This window comes from Sphaerodactylus townsendi, linkage group LG12 (assembly GCF_021028975.2).
Source record: "Sphaerodactylus townsendi isolate TG3544 linkage group LG12, MPM_Stown_v2.3, whole genome shotgun sequence".
In the NCBI taxonomy this organism is placed as follows: Eukaryota; Metazoa; Chordata; class Lepidosauria; order Squamata; family Sphaerodactylidae; genus Sphaerodactylus; species Sphaerodactylus townsendi.
The window spans coordinates 15236664-15254111 of record NC_059436.1 but is presented as its reverse complement, the minus strand read 5'-3'; the positions used below and the strand labels follow the sequence as shown (position 1 = coordinate 15254111).

General features: G+C 45.7%; 1 protein-coding gene across 1 annotated transcript in view; it reads right to left on the bottom strand.

Annotated features, from left to right (window-relative positions):
* Positions 1 to 15498, bottom strand: part of NTM (neurotrimin) — an 879909-nt gene extending 864411 nt beyond the window's left edge. Inside the window, exon 1 of the mRNA XM_048512955.1 lies at positions 15165 to 15498. Within this exon, the coding sequence (XP_048368912.1) occupies positions 15165 to 15246 (82 nt within the window). The 5' untranslated portion in view covers positions 15247 to 15498. The remainder of the gene's footprint in view (positions 1 to 15164) is intronic.
* Positions 15499 to 17448: the final 1950 nt, after the last annotated feature.

The following is a 17448-nucleotide window of genomic DNA, read 5'->3' as shown; positions in this document are numbered from 1 at the left end:
CAGAAGGCATAATCATAGTTTTATGCATTATTTGGGGGCCTTGGAGCTGGCTGCTAATGCAATGTCAGCGTTTGAAGCCTTGAAAACAGGTACAATAGGAAAAATGTTGACATACGAGAAAAGCCACGCTAAAGTAAACAATAAATAATACAATATCTAATGCGGCATTCAGCGACATGCCGCCTTGGCTCACTGAATTGAGAAGGCACTAACAAATCAGCTTCACGTGCGGCTTCGTGCCCAAGTACACCTCATTAGAAGGAATGTCACTCAAATCCAAATTGGCCTCCGTGCCAAACCGCTCGGAGGTTATCCTGCGATTTGGCTAGTCAGTGAGAATCACTGTGTCGTCCTCAGCTCTTGACATCACACAGGCTTTTGCTGATACAACGGTGGAATGCAGATGGAGGGAATAGGGTCACCGGGATGCCAACCCTGCCTTCTACTGCATCTAAAAAAAACTAGATTTACTCTGTTTTGACTGCCTGCAACTTGAACCGGTGATTATTCTGCAGCCTATTTTTCCCCTACAAAACATTGGTTCTTAAGCACGGCTTGCAAGTCAAGGAAACAGCAAGCTGGATGCCATCCATCGCAGTCATCTGCACAAGGGGAATGGTTTTGGGCTTTTACTCTGTCCCTGGAAGGGTTGCCAACCTCCCGGGGGGGGGGGGGGGGCTGGAGATCTCCTAGAATTGCAGCTCATCTCCAAACCACAGAGAAAATGGCTTCTTTGAAGGGCTGACTATATGACATATCTCACTGAAATCCTTTTCTCTCTCCCTAAACTCAGCCCTCTCTAGTCCCCCAAATCTCTAGGAATCTACCAATCCAGTGTTGGCAGCCTTACTCCTGAATGATATTTTCAACTTTGGTCTCTGTCATTTGGCCACCAGTTGCAACTCTAGGAGACGCCCAATATGGAGGTTGGCCACTGCAGATCTTGGACAGCAATTTGATCCCACATGAATAACACAGCGCCCCTCGGCATGTAACCCCTATGGGAAGAGCCATCACTCTAGTCGGGTTCCCAGTGAGTTCCTTTCATTGTGCCACATCCCAGGATCCCTCACCTGGCTTCACCCACGGACCAGAATTTCTTAACAGTCTATTCATGAACAGCCAGTGCTTCCAGATCGTGCCATGGCATCAGAGCTTTCGATTTGGCAGCAACATGCTCGGATTGCACTGAAGTTTGATGCTTCGGCAGCATAACAAAGCCACTGTTCTCGTTTCCTAGGGAATGGAGAGGCGGCGTCGACAGTTTCTATCCACACGCCTTGGCTGGGTTTCTTTTTTTAAGGCTGGGATGAGATCAGAGCCACTAAGAATTCATTCACAGTGGAATACCGGCTTGGCTGCAGGGTTACCCCTGAGAACTTGCCCCTCTAGCTTACAACCTTGAGCAGACCAGGCATGCCAGGGGGAAGGGGGAAGTCCAAGAGCAGAGGATCACCTGGAGTGTGAACAGTCAGGAGGTGAAAGGTATGGAGGCAGAAGAGAGGTCTGGTCAAAGGGGCCATTAATTTACAAGTACGTTCAGTGTCAGATACATTAAACATAAGTGTATTTAAAAAATCGACAATCTCCTTCTTGGCAGGAAATAATAGAGCAGCGGAGGCATCAGTTGTGATTTATTGTTATAGAGAAAGAACAAGGTGTAAGCTTTGAGAGGTTGTGGGGTGAGGAGAAGAGGTAGTTGTTGCTGGCCTCCTTTCTCCATCATTAGAACCCCAATGATTCTAACACAAAATGGTATTACCAGTTTCAAAGGGAACAGGGCATGTGGCCTTAAGACTCATGGGCGTAAGGTAGGAAGTCTCTGGAACTCTCCTATTATAATGAATCTTCAGATCACCAGGAGTACTTGACCTGGAGAAAATGGCTGCCTTGGAGGGTGGACTTCATGGCACCCTGTGGAGGTCCCTCCCCTCTCTCTGCAGGCTCCACCCCCCAATTTTTTAGGTATTTCGCAACCCAGTGTTGACAACCCTAGAGTGAGGCCATAAGTAGAATATAAGGAGTTTAGCTCCAGATGCAGAAGTAACTTCTGGAACTCGATGCTGCTTGATGTAGCAATGGCTTTTTAGTTCATGTGGCTATCAATAATAAGTGAAGGTTGAGCTTTCCAATGGCATCTCGGCAGCCACAGTGGAATGGGGTCATCCAGAAGGGTTCTTCTTATGGCTACACAAACTGTTTTGTCTGCAGGATTAAGCAAAGTCAAAGCAAGAAGACTTCACAGTTGTGAGGGGATGGAAAATCCATGTGTCTTGATTTTATACTAAAATAAGAATTTGGCAATAGATGAAGTGAAAGAACTCTGCCTGAGATAGGGTTGCCAACCTCCAGGTGGGAGCTGGAGTTGCCTTGCTATTGCAATGAATATTCAAATGACAGAGATCAGGTAAACTGGAGAAAATGGCCTCTTTGGAAAATGGGCTTATGCCATTATATCCCACTGAAGACCCTTCCCTCCCTAATCCCGTCACAAAATATCCAGGCATCTGGAGCAGCAGTGGCGTAGGAGGTTAAGAGCTCGTGTATCTAATCTGGAGGAACCGGGTTTGATTCTCCGCTCTGCCGCCTGAGCTGTGGAGGCTTATCTGGGGAATTCAGATTAGCCTGTGCACTCCCACACATGCCAGCTGGGTGACCTAGGGCTAGTCGCAGCTTCTCGGAGCTCTCTCAGTCCCACCTACCTCACAGGGTGTTTGTTGTGAGGGGGGAAGGGCAAGGATATTGTAAGCCCCTTTGAGTCTCCTACAGGAGAGAAAAGGGGGAATATAAATCCAAACTCTTCTTCTTCCTCCTCTATCTCCCAACTTCGAGCTGGCAAGCTGAGTCCCTAGACAGTTGCTGCCAGTCTGAGCAGACAAGTGCGGAACTAGATGGACCAATAGCTTGATTTGGTATCAGGCAGCTCCCAATGGAAATGGTTAATCCACATACAAACTTCAAGGTACTTGAGGCCAAAAGTGTATGACTGCCCAAGGCAGTGTAGACAATACGCTCCTTGAGAAGCCACAGGCTTGACTCAGTAACAAACAACTTCCATGTGCTCCTCATAGTAGGACACAAGAAACTGAGCATATGTACGACAGGCAACTAATAGCTTCTTGATACCACTTCTGAAAAGTATGCCATTCACTCTAGTATTCTCCAAACTTTTGATACACCGTTATTTTCTGGATTAAAATTGAAGGTGTACTCCACTCTATACTCCAAAAGAGATACTTGAATGACTTGTCTCCCATTAAGGAAACTTGAATGACTTTTCACAAACCTTTTATTTTTGGCTCCGAACAAGCATCAGTCAACAGAAAAAGGGTTCGCAAAGACACAAAAGAAGTCAGCTTTCATATTTATGCTGTGTTGCATAGCCAGTGTTGCAAAGTGATTAAGAACAGCAGACCCTAATCTAGAGAGCTGGGTTTGAATCCCCATTCCTCCACATTCGTGGTGGACTCTTACCTGGTGAACCAGGTTTGTTTCCCCGCTCCTCCACAAGAAACCTGCTGGGTGACCTTAAGCTAGTCACAGTTCCTCGGAACTCTCTCAGTCCCACTTACCTCACAAGGTGTCTGTCATAAAAAGAGGAAGGGGAAGGAGGTTGTAAGCCACTTTCAGATACTTTATGGTTGAGAGAAGTGGGGTATAAATTCAAACTCTTCTTCTTCTCTGGTTTCTGTGTTTTGCATTTTCAGGCTGTCACTTAATGTGTTAGTATTTTCTTTGGTGAGCCAAGTACTCCAAGCTCTCTTGGGGTCTCTTCCCCCGTCCTCACCCACGTTTTTTTTTTCCGTTTAGTTGCTTCAGTTTCACCAGCAAACATTTCCCATACTTTTGTTTTGTTTTCCTATTTTGAAGGTGGAGGGCGGGAATGATGCCTTGACAGATTTAGGTCAAATTGGCAGAGTCTCCCTGTTCCATGCTGACTTGCTTTTCAAGAGCAGGAAGAGAAGTGGACCAATCCAGTTTCCAAGTCCACTGTGTGAGGAGTGGAGCCCTTCTGTCTGCCAGCAGCCAGAGCTGCCAACTCTAGCTTTGGAGATTCCTGGAGATTTAAGGGTAGTGCCTGAGGACAGTTGAGTTTGAGAAAACAACGGAACTTGGCATGGATGACACTATGGAGTCACCCTCTAAAACTGCCACATCCCCAGGGGAATGAGACAAATGTTTTCACTCCTCACACCAAGAAGGCCTGAATCTAATCAACTAACCCAGATCCACAGGCCTCTAGGCTGGCTACCTCCCTTCCTAATTTTGTGCCCTCGCTGGATGTATTGAAGAAGAGCAGAAGAAGAGTTTGGATTTATAACCCACTTTTCTCTCCCATGAGGAGTTTCAAGGTAACTTACAGAGTCCTGAGAGAACTGTGAGAACTGTGACTGGCCCAAGGTCACCCAGCAGGCTTCATGTAGGAGAAGGGAAACAAATCCATTTCACCAGATAAGAGTCTGCTGCTCATGTAGAGGAGTGAGGAATTAAACCCAGTTTCCCAGAATAGTGTCCACCTGCTCTTAACCACTACAGTCCAAGGGATGATTTCACCTACCAGTCATTATGGCAAATGTCCCTGAAGAAGCAAGATCTTCTCAACGACACTCATGTTAACCTACATGAGAGCCAAGCATACTCAGACTTTTAGATGTTTTCAGAAGCGAGTGTGAAACCATCTTGAAACCATTTCACAGGCTATGTACGCTTAAACTGCAATACCGTGAAGGCTTACTAAATTCTACGCCTGTTAAAATAAATGGACTTAGACTAGCGTAACTCTACAGAGGACTGCACTGTTAGCTAAAGTAGTCATTCCAATTTTATAGAGACCAGCATACGCTCCTATAGTGTGGAAACAGCACCTGAAACCTGTTCCTTTAAAAAATAAAGCAGAGATTCTGCACCTTGAAATTCATTTTGTGCTTTTCCAACATAGATATACAACTGAGGTGCACACACATACCTCACACTGATATCCTTCACAGTGACAAGGATACACACAATGGAGTGCCATCCCAGGTCTGAATTACAGATCCCTTCTCACTTCATTCCAAAGGATTTAAAATTAAAGCTAGCACCTTGTAACGCTGAGGGGAGAAGATACATGATGGAGAAAAGCCACATTGCATCTATGATACTTACCATACCTGCAAACACACTGGCTCACGGTCATAAAGAATGCACTGTACTTGCGCCCTCTGTAATTGGGATGTCTAGGACTGTAAACATCAATTATTACTAATATTATTTATTAGGCCTCAATTGGCGGCTGCCGAGGTGAACAATAACGATTTCATCGAGCCAAGTAGTAAATATTGACCCCAGTGAAGGCAAGACTATTATTATTTTCTGCAAGGGACAATAAATCTTGATATTAGCCGAAAGGGTGGGGGGGAAGTCAATATATTTGTTTAAATACACATTCATTGGTGTCATCTTCCACGTTGTGGATTGAGAAAGTCAAAGACAGTCTTCCTTTTGTTCAAGACAGTTGCTTAAAGCTACATGCCTACCCCATGCTGGGGAAAATAAGCTTGAACTTCTGCAAGCGATTTGTTGCTCGAGCTGTTTTCTGTAGAAGAGGAAACTTGGCAAGAGACACCGATTTCCCTTCCTTGGCAATCCTGAAAACGTGTAAATTGGCACCCTCAAACACCGTGGCCTGTTTGGAAAACACTGTACATGCCTTTTGCCAGTTCCCTGTGTGTAAACAAGTGGCAATCGGGCCATCTTTGTCAAGAGGAGAACTAATGTGGTGGAGTGCTAAGGGAGACACGGACACACATTTGCATATGAGCAGGGCTCCAAGATTGGAGTGGTGAACCAGAAAATCTCAAGCTTGCCCATCACACATTCAAGTCAAAGAGAAGGTTTTTTTCAACCTTTCCTGCCTCTTGGAGCCAGTGTGATATGGTAATTAAGATGGCAGACTCTAATCTGGAGAACTGGGTTTAATTCCCCTCTTCTCCACGTGAGCGGTGGACTCTGGTGTACTAGATTTGTTTCCCCACTCCTCCACATGAAGCGCGCTAGGTCTCTCTCAGCCCCAACCACTTCACAAACTGTCTCTTCTGAGGATGGGAACGGGTGGCAGTTGTGAGCCACTTTCAAATTCCTTCAAAGTAGAGAAAACTTGGGTATAAAAACTACCTCTTCTTTCTCTTTTTTCTAGGTGGCTTAGTCTGGAAGAGAGTGATTGACCCAAATAAACCCAGTGATCTTCAAGGCAGTGTGGAGCTATGAGCTGGGGTCTCCCAGGCTAGGCCAACCTCATCAGATCTCAAAAGTCAAGCAAGGGCAATCCTGGTTAATATTTGGATAGGGAACCACCAAGGAAGGGGAGGCGAAGGAAAGGTGAAGTCGCTTTGAGACTGCTAAAAAGTAGAGAAAAGCAGGGCATAGAAACCAGTGTGAGGCTTTAAGAGCATAGTCGAAATTATCTATTTAGAAATTATTGTCAGCCTTTAGGGATGGATTATCTCTACTAAGGAGTAAATGTAAATATTATATATGTAATTTAGCTAAGATGTATTAATAGACACATATACACATGTGATATAAGTGGGCTGTTTCCTATTTCCATCAAAAATAATGTGAGGCTTCAAGTGTCTATTCATCCCAAATATGGATTTAAAAAGATATATGTATACGTATATATGTGTGTGTGTGTGTGTGTGTATTATATTCAATAGGTTTAAGTGTTAGTAAGGATCTCAAATTAGAATAAGTTTTGTCTGTATTACAGAGAATACAAGACTAAGCATACAGACCATTTTCACTGTTGGTGCATTTCCTGTTTCTAATTTGTGCATTGTAGAAACCCATTTATTGTAAGGCATAAGACAAATGCATGAACGATTCCATACTTCTTAGGAAGATTGTCAAAAATGCTGTTTACGTAAGGAGCGTTCAATATATTATTATGTAATTAGAACAATACAGTGGACATCGGAGAATGGCTTACGTATAAGTCCCCTTCACTTCTAACTCTTTGGATTTATTTGGAAGGAGGATAATTCCCACATTAATTTGGATTCATATGAATAGTCTTTGACTATTATTTCCTCAGCAGGGGTGTGACGGGTTTTCTTTGTACATGGTATACGTGGCACTGCATTGTGTGTTTTGATATTGGTTTTATATTTCCAGGTTCCACCCAGAGGCTGGCATCCTCCTGGAGGGAAGGGGACAATCTGGGACTTTGAGATTTTGGAAACCTCTAATTCTTCTGACGAAAATGCACGAGAAGACAAAATTTAGGAACTTCAAACTTCAGAGCACAAGACTCTTTGCATTTCATTTTCCTCCTGTGTTTTTGAGTTTTTGCATTGTGGCATTTAACAGCAGCTACTTTGAACATTCTTATTTCCCTGCCCACCCCCTCCAGTCCCCATTCAGCAATTCCAAAATATTACAGCCAACCCCAAATGTCACACTCATACTTCTTTTTTAAAAAACACAAAGTTAATTAAATTAAAGAATAGGGCGGGGAGGGGGGGGGAGCCAGCCAAAATCTGCCAACCAAGATGTCTGCTGCTTCATTATACCCAACAGAAAGGCTGGCTTTGCAAGAGATATCCAGAGGACTTTAGTTTGGGAGATAAAGGAATGAAAAGGAGAGAAATACTTGGTTTAACAAAGATTGCATCCCATGTATCTACGAAGGACAGCTAGTCAGTAATAAATACAAAAACTGCTTTCACCCACTGAAACAAACAAGAAAAGACTTGTGTCATAATAGCACAGTTTGCAATTATTCACAGCCAAGTTTTTTTAAAAAAATAAGAAAGCTGTATCTTCTAAATTTTAATCCCCAATCCAATCACAGTTGACAGGGTGCAAAGTTATGTCACTTCTGTAGTGGGTGGAACAGCAGAAGGGTAGTGGGGGAAAAATCTGGAAGTGGCAATCTGCTCTCCTCGCTGCTCATCCGGGCTCTGCGCCTGCAAAGGAAGTCTCTCCCCTGGAATTCAGCTGCAGAAAAGTCCCTCTGCATGGGTGGCAAGTGAGAAAGGCATGCCAGTTTCCACAGCCTGGTGAATGATGTGGGTGAGACAGACACTGGTCCTCTAAGCTTTCCCCTTCCAGGAAATATGTCTCTACCCAGGGATAGGAGGAAGAGATGCACAGACACAGCATGCCAAAGTGCCCACAAAGGAACTACAATAGCAGCAACAACAAAGTCAGGAGAAAGACAAAGCTGATCAGAAGACATTCAAATGGAACAAACCTTCTCAATAGGAAAGGAGCTGATTTGTGGGGGGAAAGGAAGCAAATGCAAAATAAAAAATGCAGAATTATGGGTCCCATGTGGAGCCTGGGCAGGAACTGGAAGGTATGTGCTGAAGGGACAGCTCCATAGTAAGCCAGAATCTCTTCACTAATCAACAGCGGTTGCTCAACGCCCGGGGAGCTAATCACCCCATTCCCTCCCATTGCTATTCTGCTAATCAAATGTCAGTACCTGGGGAAACTCCTCATCTTGCACACCTTAAAAAGAAAGACACCACAACCTGCTTCCTAAAACAAGACTCATTTCCAATAGGTCACTAGAGATTAAAGAGCAAGAACCTGAACCCCATCGAAGACTAAAAGAGGACATGGCATCAAATGTGGGCTGCTTCTTGAAAAGAGCAGCTGGATCCGTATGAGGAGTCTGGGTTTTTGCAAGCCACTGCAAGGGTTACCTGGATGGGATGGAGGCATTTTTATCAGTATGTGTTCCATTTGGCTCTCTCTTTCTTTAACGTCAGTATCTCCTCAGTCCTGATGCATTTCCCATCCCATTTTTTTGTTAAACCAGAAAAAGGATTGAGAATGCTTTTTTAAAATTTCCAACATAAACCCACATTAAAAAATAATGCCTTTGTTGTTTCCAACTCACTTGTCCTTCAGGTTCATTTTTCTCATCCCCGTTGCCTATTCCACATTCACCAAGTGGCCATCTTCTCCCTGGTCTTCAACTCCTCTTAGTCTTCCCACCTCCTGGGACAAAGGCACAATCCCCAGCCAGTCCCATAAAAAGTCATTCTTGCTAGAAGGGTGAGGTTTTATTCTCAGCTAAACTGACCAGTGTCCCTTCCTGGACAGAACATGGGCTTCAAGCATTCTGACAGCTTTGATCCACAAATGGTCAAAATAATTATGAATGCACCAGTTTGGCCAATCCCCACCTTCACTGTCAAAAGCACAATACAACACTGGTTACCATTATTTATTTATTTATTTATTTGGTTTGCTATCCTGCCCTTTCCCAGCCAAAGTTGAGCGCAGAGAAGCTAATATACATGTAATATGCAATACGAATTTCCATAACATATAACAAGTAGATGAAAACATTAAAGGAACAGTATCAAAACAGATTCTAGAGACGGTGAGAACAAATCACTCAGGTACCATTTCCAGGCCTTGATTAGCTGAAGAATTTTCCTTCTCCCACCCATCCTAAACAAATTAAACAAGTAGCAGGGAGATAAATGGGCTGGATCAGGAGGCCAGCAAGATAAAAAGGATCATAGCTGCTTCAACCCAAGACCCAGTGAAATATCTCTGTCTTGCAGGCCCTGAGGAACTGACTAAGATTGGCAGGGCCCTGGTGTCACTGACAGAGTTCCACCAAGCTGGAGCCATGGCCAAAAAAGCCTGGCTCTGGTTGAGGCCAACCTAACATCCTTGGGGCCAAAGACTGCCAAGATGTTAGCACAGGAGCAGCAAAACATCCGGGGGTGGGTGGGGTGGGAATATAGGAGATAAAATTTTATTCATTTATTAATGCAATAAATTGTATTTATTTCATTTACAGTCCACCTTTCTTGTTGAGAATCAAGGTGAGTTATCCCATTTTTAAAAGATATCGCAATGGAAGAGTGCAGTGCACTATAACAGACAATGCAATACAAGCTGCCTAAGTTGACCATAGCCATGAAAACAACAACTATGGACATTCCCAGCTAGAATGGCAGAAGAAGGGATATGCCAAAGAAGCTTCAATTTCAAGGAAAACCCAGTAGCACATCTGGAGACAGGTCCTGCAAGCTAAGCCAATACGGCTCCATAAAGACCGATCCTAGCAACAACCAAGTTCGGAGTGCTTATCATCCATTTTGAGAATTTTATTTAAAAATATAAGTTTTGTGGTTCTGCACGTTTAAATTTAGGAAAACAGAGCTTCATCAAATATTTGTCAGGAAGTTCATCTTCACATTGAGTTAATCTGCTCATACAGATGGCCCATGTCTAGCCATATGATTCTGCAAGCTTCCGAACACAAAATTAATTTCAGCTTTTACTCTAGGGGGGGTGTGTGTGTGGGAAACAGCTTCATCAACTGGTACGATCCCACAAATGAGCTACATCCAAAAGGCACCATTTGTCATTGATTAAGTTGAGGCACAGAAACTGTGTATGCCCAGTCTACAAGGGGGTGGGACACAGGCCCAAAGCCTAGACCAGGGGTAGGGAACCTGTGGCTCTCCAGATGTTCAGGAACTACAATTCCCATCAGCCTCTGTCAGCATGGCCAATTGGCCATGCTGGTAGGGGCTGATAGGAATTGTAGTTCCTGAACATCTGGAGAGCTGCAGGTTCCCTACCCCTGGCCTAGACAAACTGCTTCTTTCATTGGCTATCAAGTCATACCTGACTTACAGCAACCCCACAGGGTTTTCAAGCCAAGAGATATTCAGAGGTGGTTTGCCATTGCTTGCCTCTACATAGCAACATAGCCATCTAGTATTCCTTGATGATCTCCCATCCACATAATGTCCAGAGTTGACTCTGCTTAGCTTTCAAGTTTTGACAAGAGTGGGTTAGCCAGGCCTATCCAAATCAGGGGCCCAAACTGGTTACAAATGAGAATTCCGGTTGCAAACGAGACGCGAGGGGAGAGAATAATTCATCTCTATTTTTCTTTATTTCGGAGATTTAATATTCTGCCCCTCCATTTTCAGGTTTGGGGTAGTATACAACAACCGTAAAAACAATAAAACATTTGAAACATCCAAATATCACATTGATGAATACAGGGTATCAAGATGGCGTCTAATTTCAACTTTGGAGCCTACACATCAAGGGGCCATAGGCCAGGATAACAACACTGTTGGCACATTAATGGCCAAAAATTGCACTCAAGGAAGGGGAAATGAGACAGCTAGTTCCTCATCACTTTCCCTTACCCAACATGACTGGGAAAATAGACAAGAGGTTCAATACAGCAGCCCTAGTCGCCCAATCTCATCACAGCCTAGAAACTAAGCAGGGACAGTGTTCATGGGAGGCCACCAACACAGACCAGGGCTCTCATGAAGAGGGAGGCAATGGCAAACCACCTCTGCTCACCTCTTGCCCTGAAAGCCTCACGAGATGGGACTTCCTAGGGTTGCAGTGAGTCAGTTGTGACTCCACGGCAAACTTTATGTCACTTCTAATGCCGCTGAAGGGCAGACTTCAAACCAGAGGCGTACGGGGCCTAAATGGCTCCTGGGCATGACTAGTGGTGCCCCCCCCCCGCCTCCTTGCAGGTCAGCTTCTGTGCTGCAGCAGACAGCCCAGCTGGCAAGTGGTGCCCCGGCATGGAGGGAGCCGCCAGGCACTGGCCAAATCGCCACACCACAGGATAGGCCGGGCATGGGGACCCGGCCAGTGCCCAGAGCCTTCCTACATGACAAAACAGTGTGCACCCAGGGACATGGAATACTCCATGTCCCCATGAGCGGTATGCCCCTGCTTCAAACTGCCTCTCTTTCCAAACACAAACATGCTGTCTTAAGATGCAGGCACATGACTGGTCATTAAGAAATCAGAACAAGGGGGAAAAATCACCATGTCACTAGCCAACAATGGCCCACTGGCTAAATACGAACAGAAACAGCTGTGATCCCAAAAAGAGGCATCTTCCATTCTGTATTGCAACAACAAGTTCCACGCCCACAGCAAATTTTGGTGAGCTGCTCAAGATGCAGATATAACACAGGGTTAACCCAGGCGGATGTTTACCACCTGATTCATGCTTCCACTGAAAAGTGATTCTAGGTGTCTGCCTAGGGCAGCAGTTTGCAGGGGGAGCACTCCATTAAAGCTGAAAACCAAGGGAACTTAATGCAAGTATTTCTGAATCTCTGAATCAGTGGGAAGCAGGGTTACCAGTTGGCCTGGAGAAATATGCCCTGTCCCTTTAACAAAGGATTGCTAGGTTATTTACCAGGTGATGGTCCAAGCCCTGAAAATGTGAACTAGCCCATTTAACAAATTAAGCTCTGTTAAAGGGACACAGCAATTGGCAGCCCCTAACAGGAAGGGATGAACATTCCACTAAAATAGTGTAGAGTCAGTGAACACCCAGTGGCCTGAAGGCTGGCACTATGGGTGCCCAGTCAGACCTGGGAATCCACAGAAGGAAGACCATTTCAGAATGAAGTAAACATAGAATGAAGTACATAGACGAATGTCTTAACACCTAGAAGCCATTTGTCACCTACCTGATAAAATGTGAACAAGATTTGATAACTGTAGACTTTATACAACAGACAGTATATTTGGTCATTGACCATAAATAAAGTCTTCTTCTACAACAGACAGTAGCCAGTAGATTTAACTGTAGTAAAAAATGAGACATTATTATAAGAATAGTAGAAGGAGGAGGAGTTATACCCCACCTTTGTCTCCTATAAAAAGACTCAAGACCCTTCCTCTCCTCACAGCAGATAACTTAGGAGGTTGGTGGAGCTGAAAGAGTTCTGAGAGAACTGTGACTAGCCCAAGGTCACCCAGCAAGCTCCATGTGGAGGAGAAAGGAAACAAATGCAGTTCAATGGACTAAAGTCCACCGGTCAGGTGGAAGAGTGGGGAATCAAACCCGATTCTTCAGATTAGAGACCACCTGCTCTTAACCACTACACCACGCTGTCTCTCAAGTTCAAGACAGCAACTGATGATATAAGAAAAGACAGTAGTCCTGTCTGTGAAGAAGTGGGAAGTCTTCGTTTGAATTTAGGTTGGAACATTGGTTAGAGCGAAATCTTAAAGTTTTGACAATGTATTCCTTTTTTAAATGGGACATTTAAAAAGTTGAAATACACCCCAAAATAAGGATGTTTAAAAATTGAAGTCCATACTTGAATACTTCCCACATTTTTCAAAAGCACCTTGCACATAAACATCAACAGCACAGGAAGTCCTAACCCTCCCTCCTCCTGCATTCTAGTTTCCCACATGGAAGGAGCATTTCTTTTATTAACCCAGGAGCATTCAAGCGCACGCCCCCATCTCCTCCAGTCAGGAGAAGTATGGCTCAAAAGGACACCGCCTCCCCATAAAACGGCACCAAGGCAGAGAGAGAAGAAGGCTGGTTCACCAGTCTCAAAATCTCCCCTGCAAAACCAAACCTAAGTAAATAAATAACAGAACAGGAAAGAGGGAATGCCCCTGGCGCCAGTATTTTGCCTAGAGCAATGTCAGCTTTGATAAACTGTAACTGTTGGCTGCGGTCTTCAATCACTCTGCAGGATAAGACATTAAGTCTTCGCTGGCAGTTTCCTATACCTTGTGCAGCAAGTCAGTCCCGGGCACGAACTGTATTGCCATTTAATTGCAATTGTGCAGTTTAGCTTGACAGACATGGGATCACACCGGGACCCCAAAGGACAATCTCCTTCGCAGCCCACCGGGCTATTATCAACATTACATAAGGTGATGGGATTGTTATCATCCGACTCCAGCTGCACACCCCCTCATGGAAAAAAAAGAAAAGGCCCCGAGGGCACCTCTCCAGATGGCCCTGCGGAAATTTAACACAAACTGACACGTTCTCCAGCATGACGAAGGCAGAAACATATGGGTCATTTTTTCCTCCTCTCTCGTAAAACGCATCCAACCACTTCTTGGGGGAATTGCCAACATGCCCAGACTTCATGCCCACCTGTCTGGCTTCCCACACCCCTGCTGCCAGCCAGTCCGTCCCCTGTTGGGTGTCCACCCTGCATTCCCCATGGCTGGAATCCATCCACGCACCACCCTTCTTTCCCATTTACCCCAGGAATCTCCCTTTGGCTCCACAGAGGAGTGAATCAAGTCTCCATCAAGTCTATTGACCTCAGCTGGAGGGGTCAGAGAGGATTATAAGGAAAGTCTTTAATCAAGTTTATGGAAGGGCTCCCAAGACGGAAGGAGACAAGGGGGAGGTGTGGGAAGAGAAGAAGGATTGAAGGATGAGGTACAGGGAGGGCTCTTTTCTTGACCCCCCCTCCTCCCAAGCCAAGTTTTTTGCAACCTGGCAAAGCCGCTAAGCTAAAGGGGAAAGACGGAGCCAGTGGATAACTCCAGAGATGACAGATCTACCACCCCCTGGCTCTCTGCCTGTGGAGTTTCCCCACCTTCCTGCAATCTTTAGGAAAGGAAACCCAGCGAATTACAGGGATTGCTAGGGATGGAGCCTACTTAGCAACAAACTCAGCCTCTCCGGGCATCTCCGAGAGAAACCGCGTCCGGAAAGCATCTTTCATGGAGACCCAAGAGTGATTATGGAAGGCTTGCCTCTTGGCCAGAGTCAAACTAGGGGAAGGTCTGCGCATGGATGGCTCGGACTCGGCCCCTGCTCTGCAGGGAGCTTCAGCTACCCAGTAACACACACAACTTTGTCCCTTCCATAGAACCATCCTGACCCTTTAACTCTCTCACTTCACCTCCCATGAAGTTGCTGACCCTTCCCAATCCACCCTGGCTGCCAATGGAGCGCTCAGAGGTTTCAGCGGCGCCAGGCAGAATGTCAGAAACCACAGATTTAATAGGGGGGGGGGGGTAGATTTGATTCTTGCCCAGCCATTTTCCTTCACAACCTCCCTCCACATTGCACTCAGCACTTGCAAAAGTTGGGGCAGGGGAGTTTGCAGCCCCTTTTCTCTGGCCGTCCCTTCAAAAAGCCCCCCCCCCCCGCCCCAAAACCATCAACGCAGCGCACGGCCAGCATCCACACACGCCTTGCCAGCCAAGGCGACTTCTGCAGGCATCAGAAGAACCAGCCCCATCAGGTTTCAGAAACAAGGAACCAGAATCAGAACCCGGGTGGGGGGGAGGAGAAACACCCCCCCCGACCCAATCCGGCGCAGAGGAAGGACCCAGACAGCCAAATCCGTGCAAAGCAGAGAGAGGAAGCTGAGCTCCCCTACCTTGGAAGAGAAGCAGCCAGACCATCCCAGCCGAGATGGCCCAAAAGAGAGAGGGGTGCATCTTGGCCCGAAGTCCAGTCATGGTCCAAGGGGGCTGTCCGGGCTGCCTAGATGGGGCTGGTTTCCTGCCCACCGTCTTTCTCTCTCTCTCCCCTCCTGGTGCCCTTCCCGATCTGGGGGGGCTCTGAAGCTGGCAGAGGCAAAAGGGAGAAGAGCTCTCTTTAGAAAAAAAATAAATGAATGAATGAAGACAAATCCAGCACTCGGCTCGGCTCAAGCGGCTCCGGGCGAGCAGAGACTTCTCGCCAATTCGCTCCACTCGCGCTCTGGAGCCCAGACGCGCTCCCAGGGATGCGCCGCCGAGCGCCCGCCGCTGCGGCGCGCTCATTGGCTGCCGGGCCGCGATTGACGGGGCCGCCGCCCCAATAGCGACCCACGCGTCGCTGGCGAGGTTGCCGAGTGTTAAAGAGACCGGGAGGAGCGCGCGCGGCGTGCGGGGTTTTGATAGCGTTGTGCGGGTTTTTCACCGGGTTGTGCGGAATTTTTAGCGCATTGTGCGGGGTTTTTGTTTTGTTTTTTTTACAAATTCGGTCCAGCTTTCTCGATAATATCAGCGTTTGTTACATTTTATTAGGTATGCCTCAACCATGGCGATGCCTCTCGCAGTGTTAACCTAATGCCGGGTGCGCAAAGTTCCTATCAAATCAAGTAGTGATGGGTTGTAGGTTGCGCAATATTCAGTCTGGGCTTTCAGACAATTGCTAACCTTCGTTGTTTATGTTGAGAACATATCTGACATGTTGAGAACATATCTGACTTCTGAGGAAGCAATTACAGAAATAACAGTTTGCACGGAAACTTGTCAACAAGGGATCTTGTTGGTTGCGATAATAGTGGTTTAAAAATCGGGCTTCATTTACTTTGTGTGGACTTGATGAGTTTTGTCATCATTATTCCTGTCAGCGATGGTTTCAAAGCACAGGCTGAATTTTGTGCAATCACCATTTGATTTAGTATGAACTTTATATATAATATATTAGGTTAACGTTATGAGAAGCATCATTATTCTTTATGCATACATAATAAGTCTGAGTAAATTTAGATATAATTGAGTTGGTAATTATCCTTTTGGTTACTACTCCACTGCATCTTATTTGCATTTTTTGGAAAAGTCTCTGGGGATGAGAGCTACTCTAGCATCTCTCCCATTACTCTATCATTTCATTTAAAGAGATGCATTCCACTATTTCTTTCTTTTTTGAGTACTTAAGGCTGCCTACCCTATGCACCCTTACTAACCCACATGTGGAAGTCAAAGGTTCTTCAGGGATGAAGTCCCCTATTAGGACTTTACTTGTCAACTTTGGCAACTGTCACGTATGAACAGTTTGCAAACCCATAACTGGTACTGGAATGTGAAATCAAAAACCTGGGCCTGTTGCAGCTCCCCCACTGGCTATATTGTTCATTTAGAAGTCTGAGGCTGTGCTTTATATGACCTGTCCCATAACATCAAGTGAAATTTGCTTCTAGGTAAACCTACTTAAGGAGCAACATGGCATAGCAAATAAGTGCTTGCACTGCCACTCACACGGTCAGGAGTTCAAGCCCCCTATAGGCCAGATATTGGGGCAGCTGGCTCGTGGTCAACTCAGCCATCCATCCATCCATTTCTTGGTCGGTAAATGAAAGCAATGGCAAACCAACCCACAAAAGAGGCTGGCCTATGAAATCACTACTCACAGTGGTACCTCAGGGTACGACACAACTGAAGGGGAAACTTTACCTTTTACCTAAACCTGCTTAACAGTTCCAGACTTTTTCTCTGGTCCTGGTCTTCTGGCAGTAACCTATTATTATAGCTAACTTTTCAGCCAGTGAAGTATTTTCACCTGTTCCATTTCAGCTTGTCAGGCTGTCTGAGAAGGAAAAAGGGGCGGGGGGAACCCAAAACAACTTTTCAAAAAATGATGTGGATTTTCCAGGCTGTGTGGCCGTGGTCTGGTAGTTTTTACTGCTAACATTTGTCTGCATCTACAGCTGGCATCTTCAGAAATACATCACAGTATGGTGTGCTTGTCTCCATGGCACAGTGTGGCATGATGGTGCGGTATATGTTTTCTCCACCTCATATGTTTGTTGAGGAGTGGGGGTGAGACTCGTTTGCTTGTGTCCAGTTGCAGCTGCAATCCCACCAACCTCCTATCCCTGGAAATCTGACACCACCAGTTGATTCCAGCCCTGAAAGCCTTTCACAATACATTAAACTTATGAAGGTGGGCCT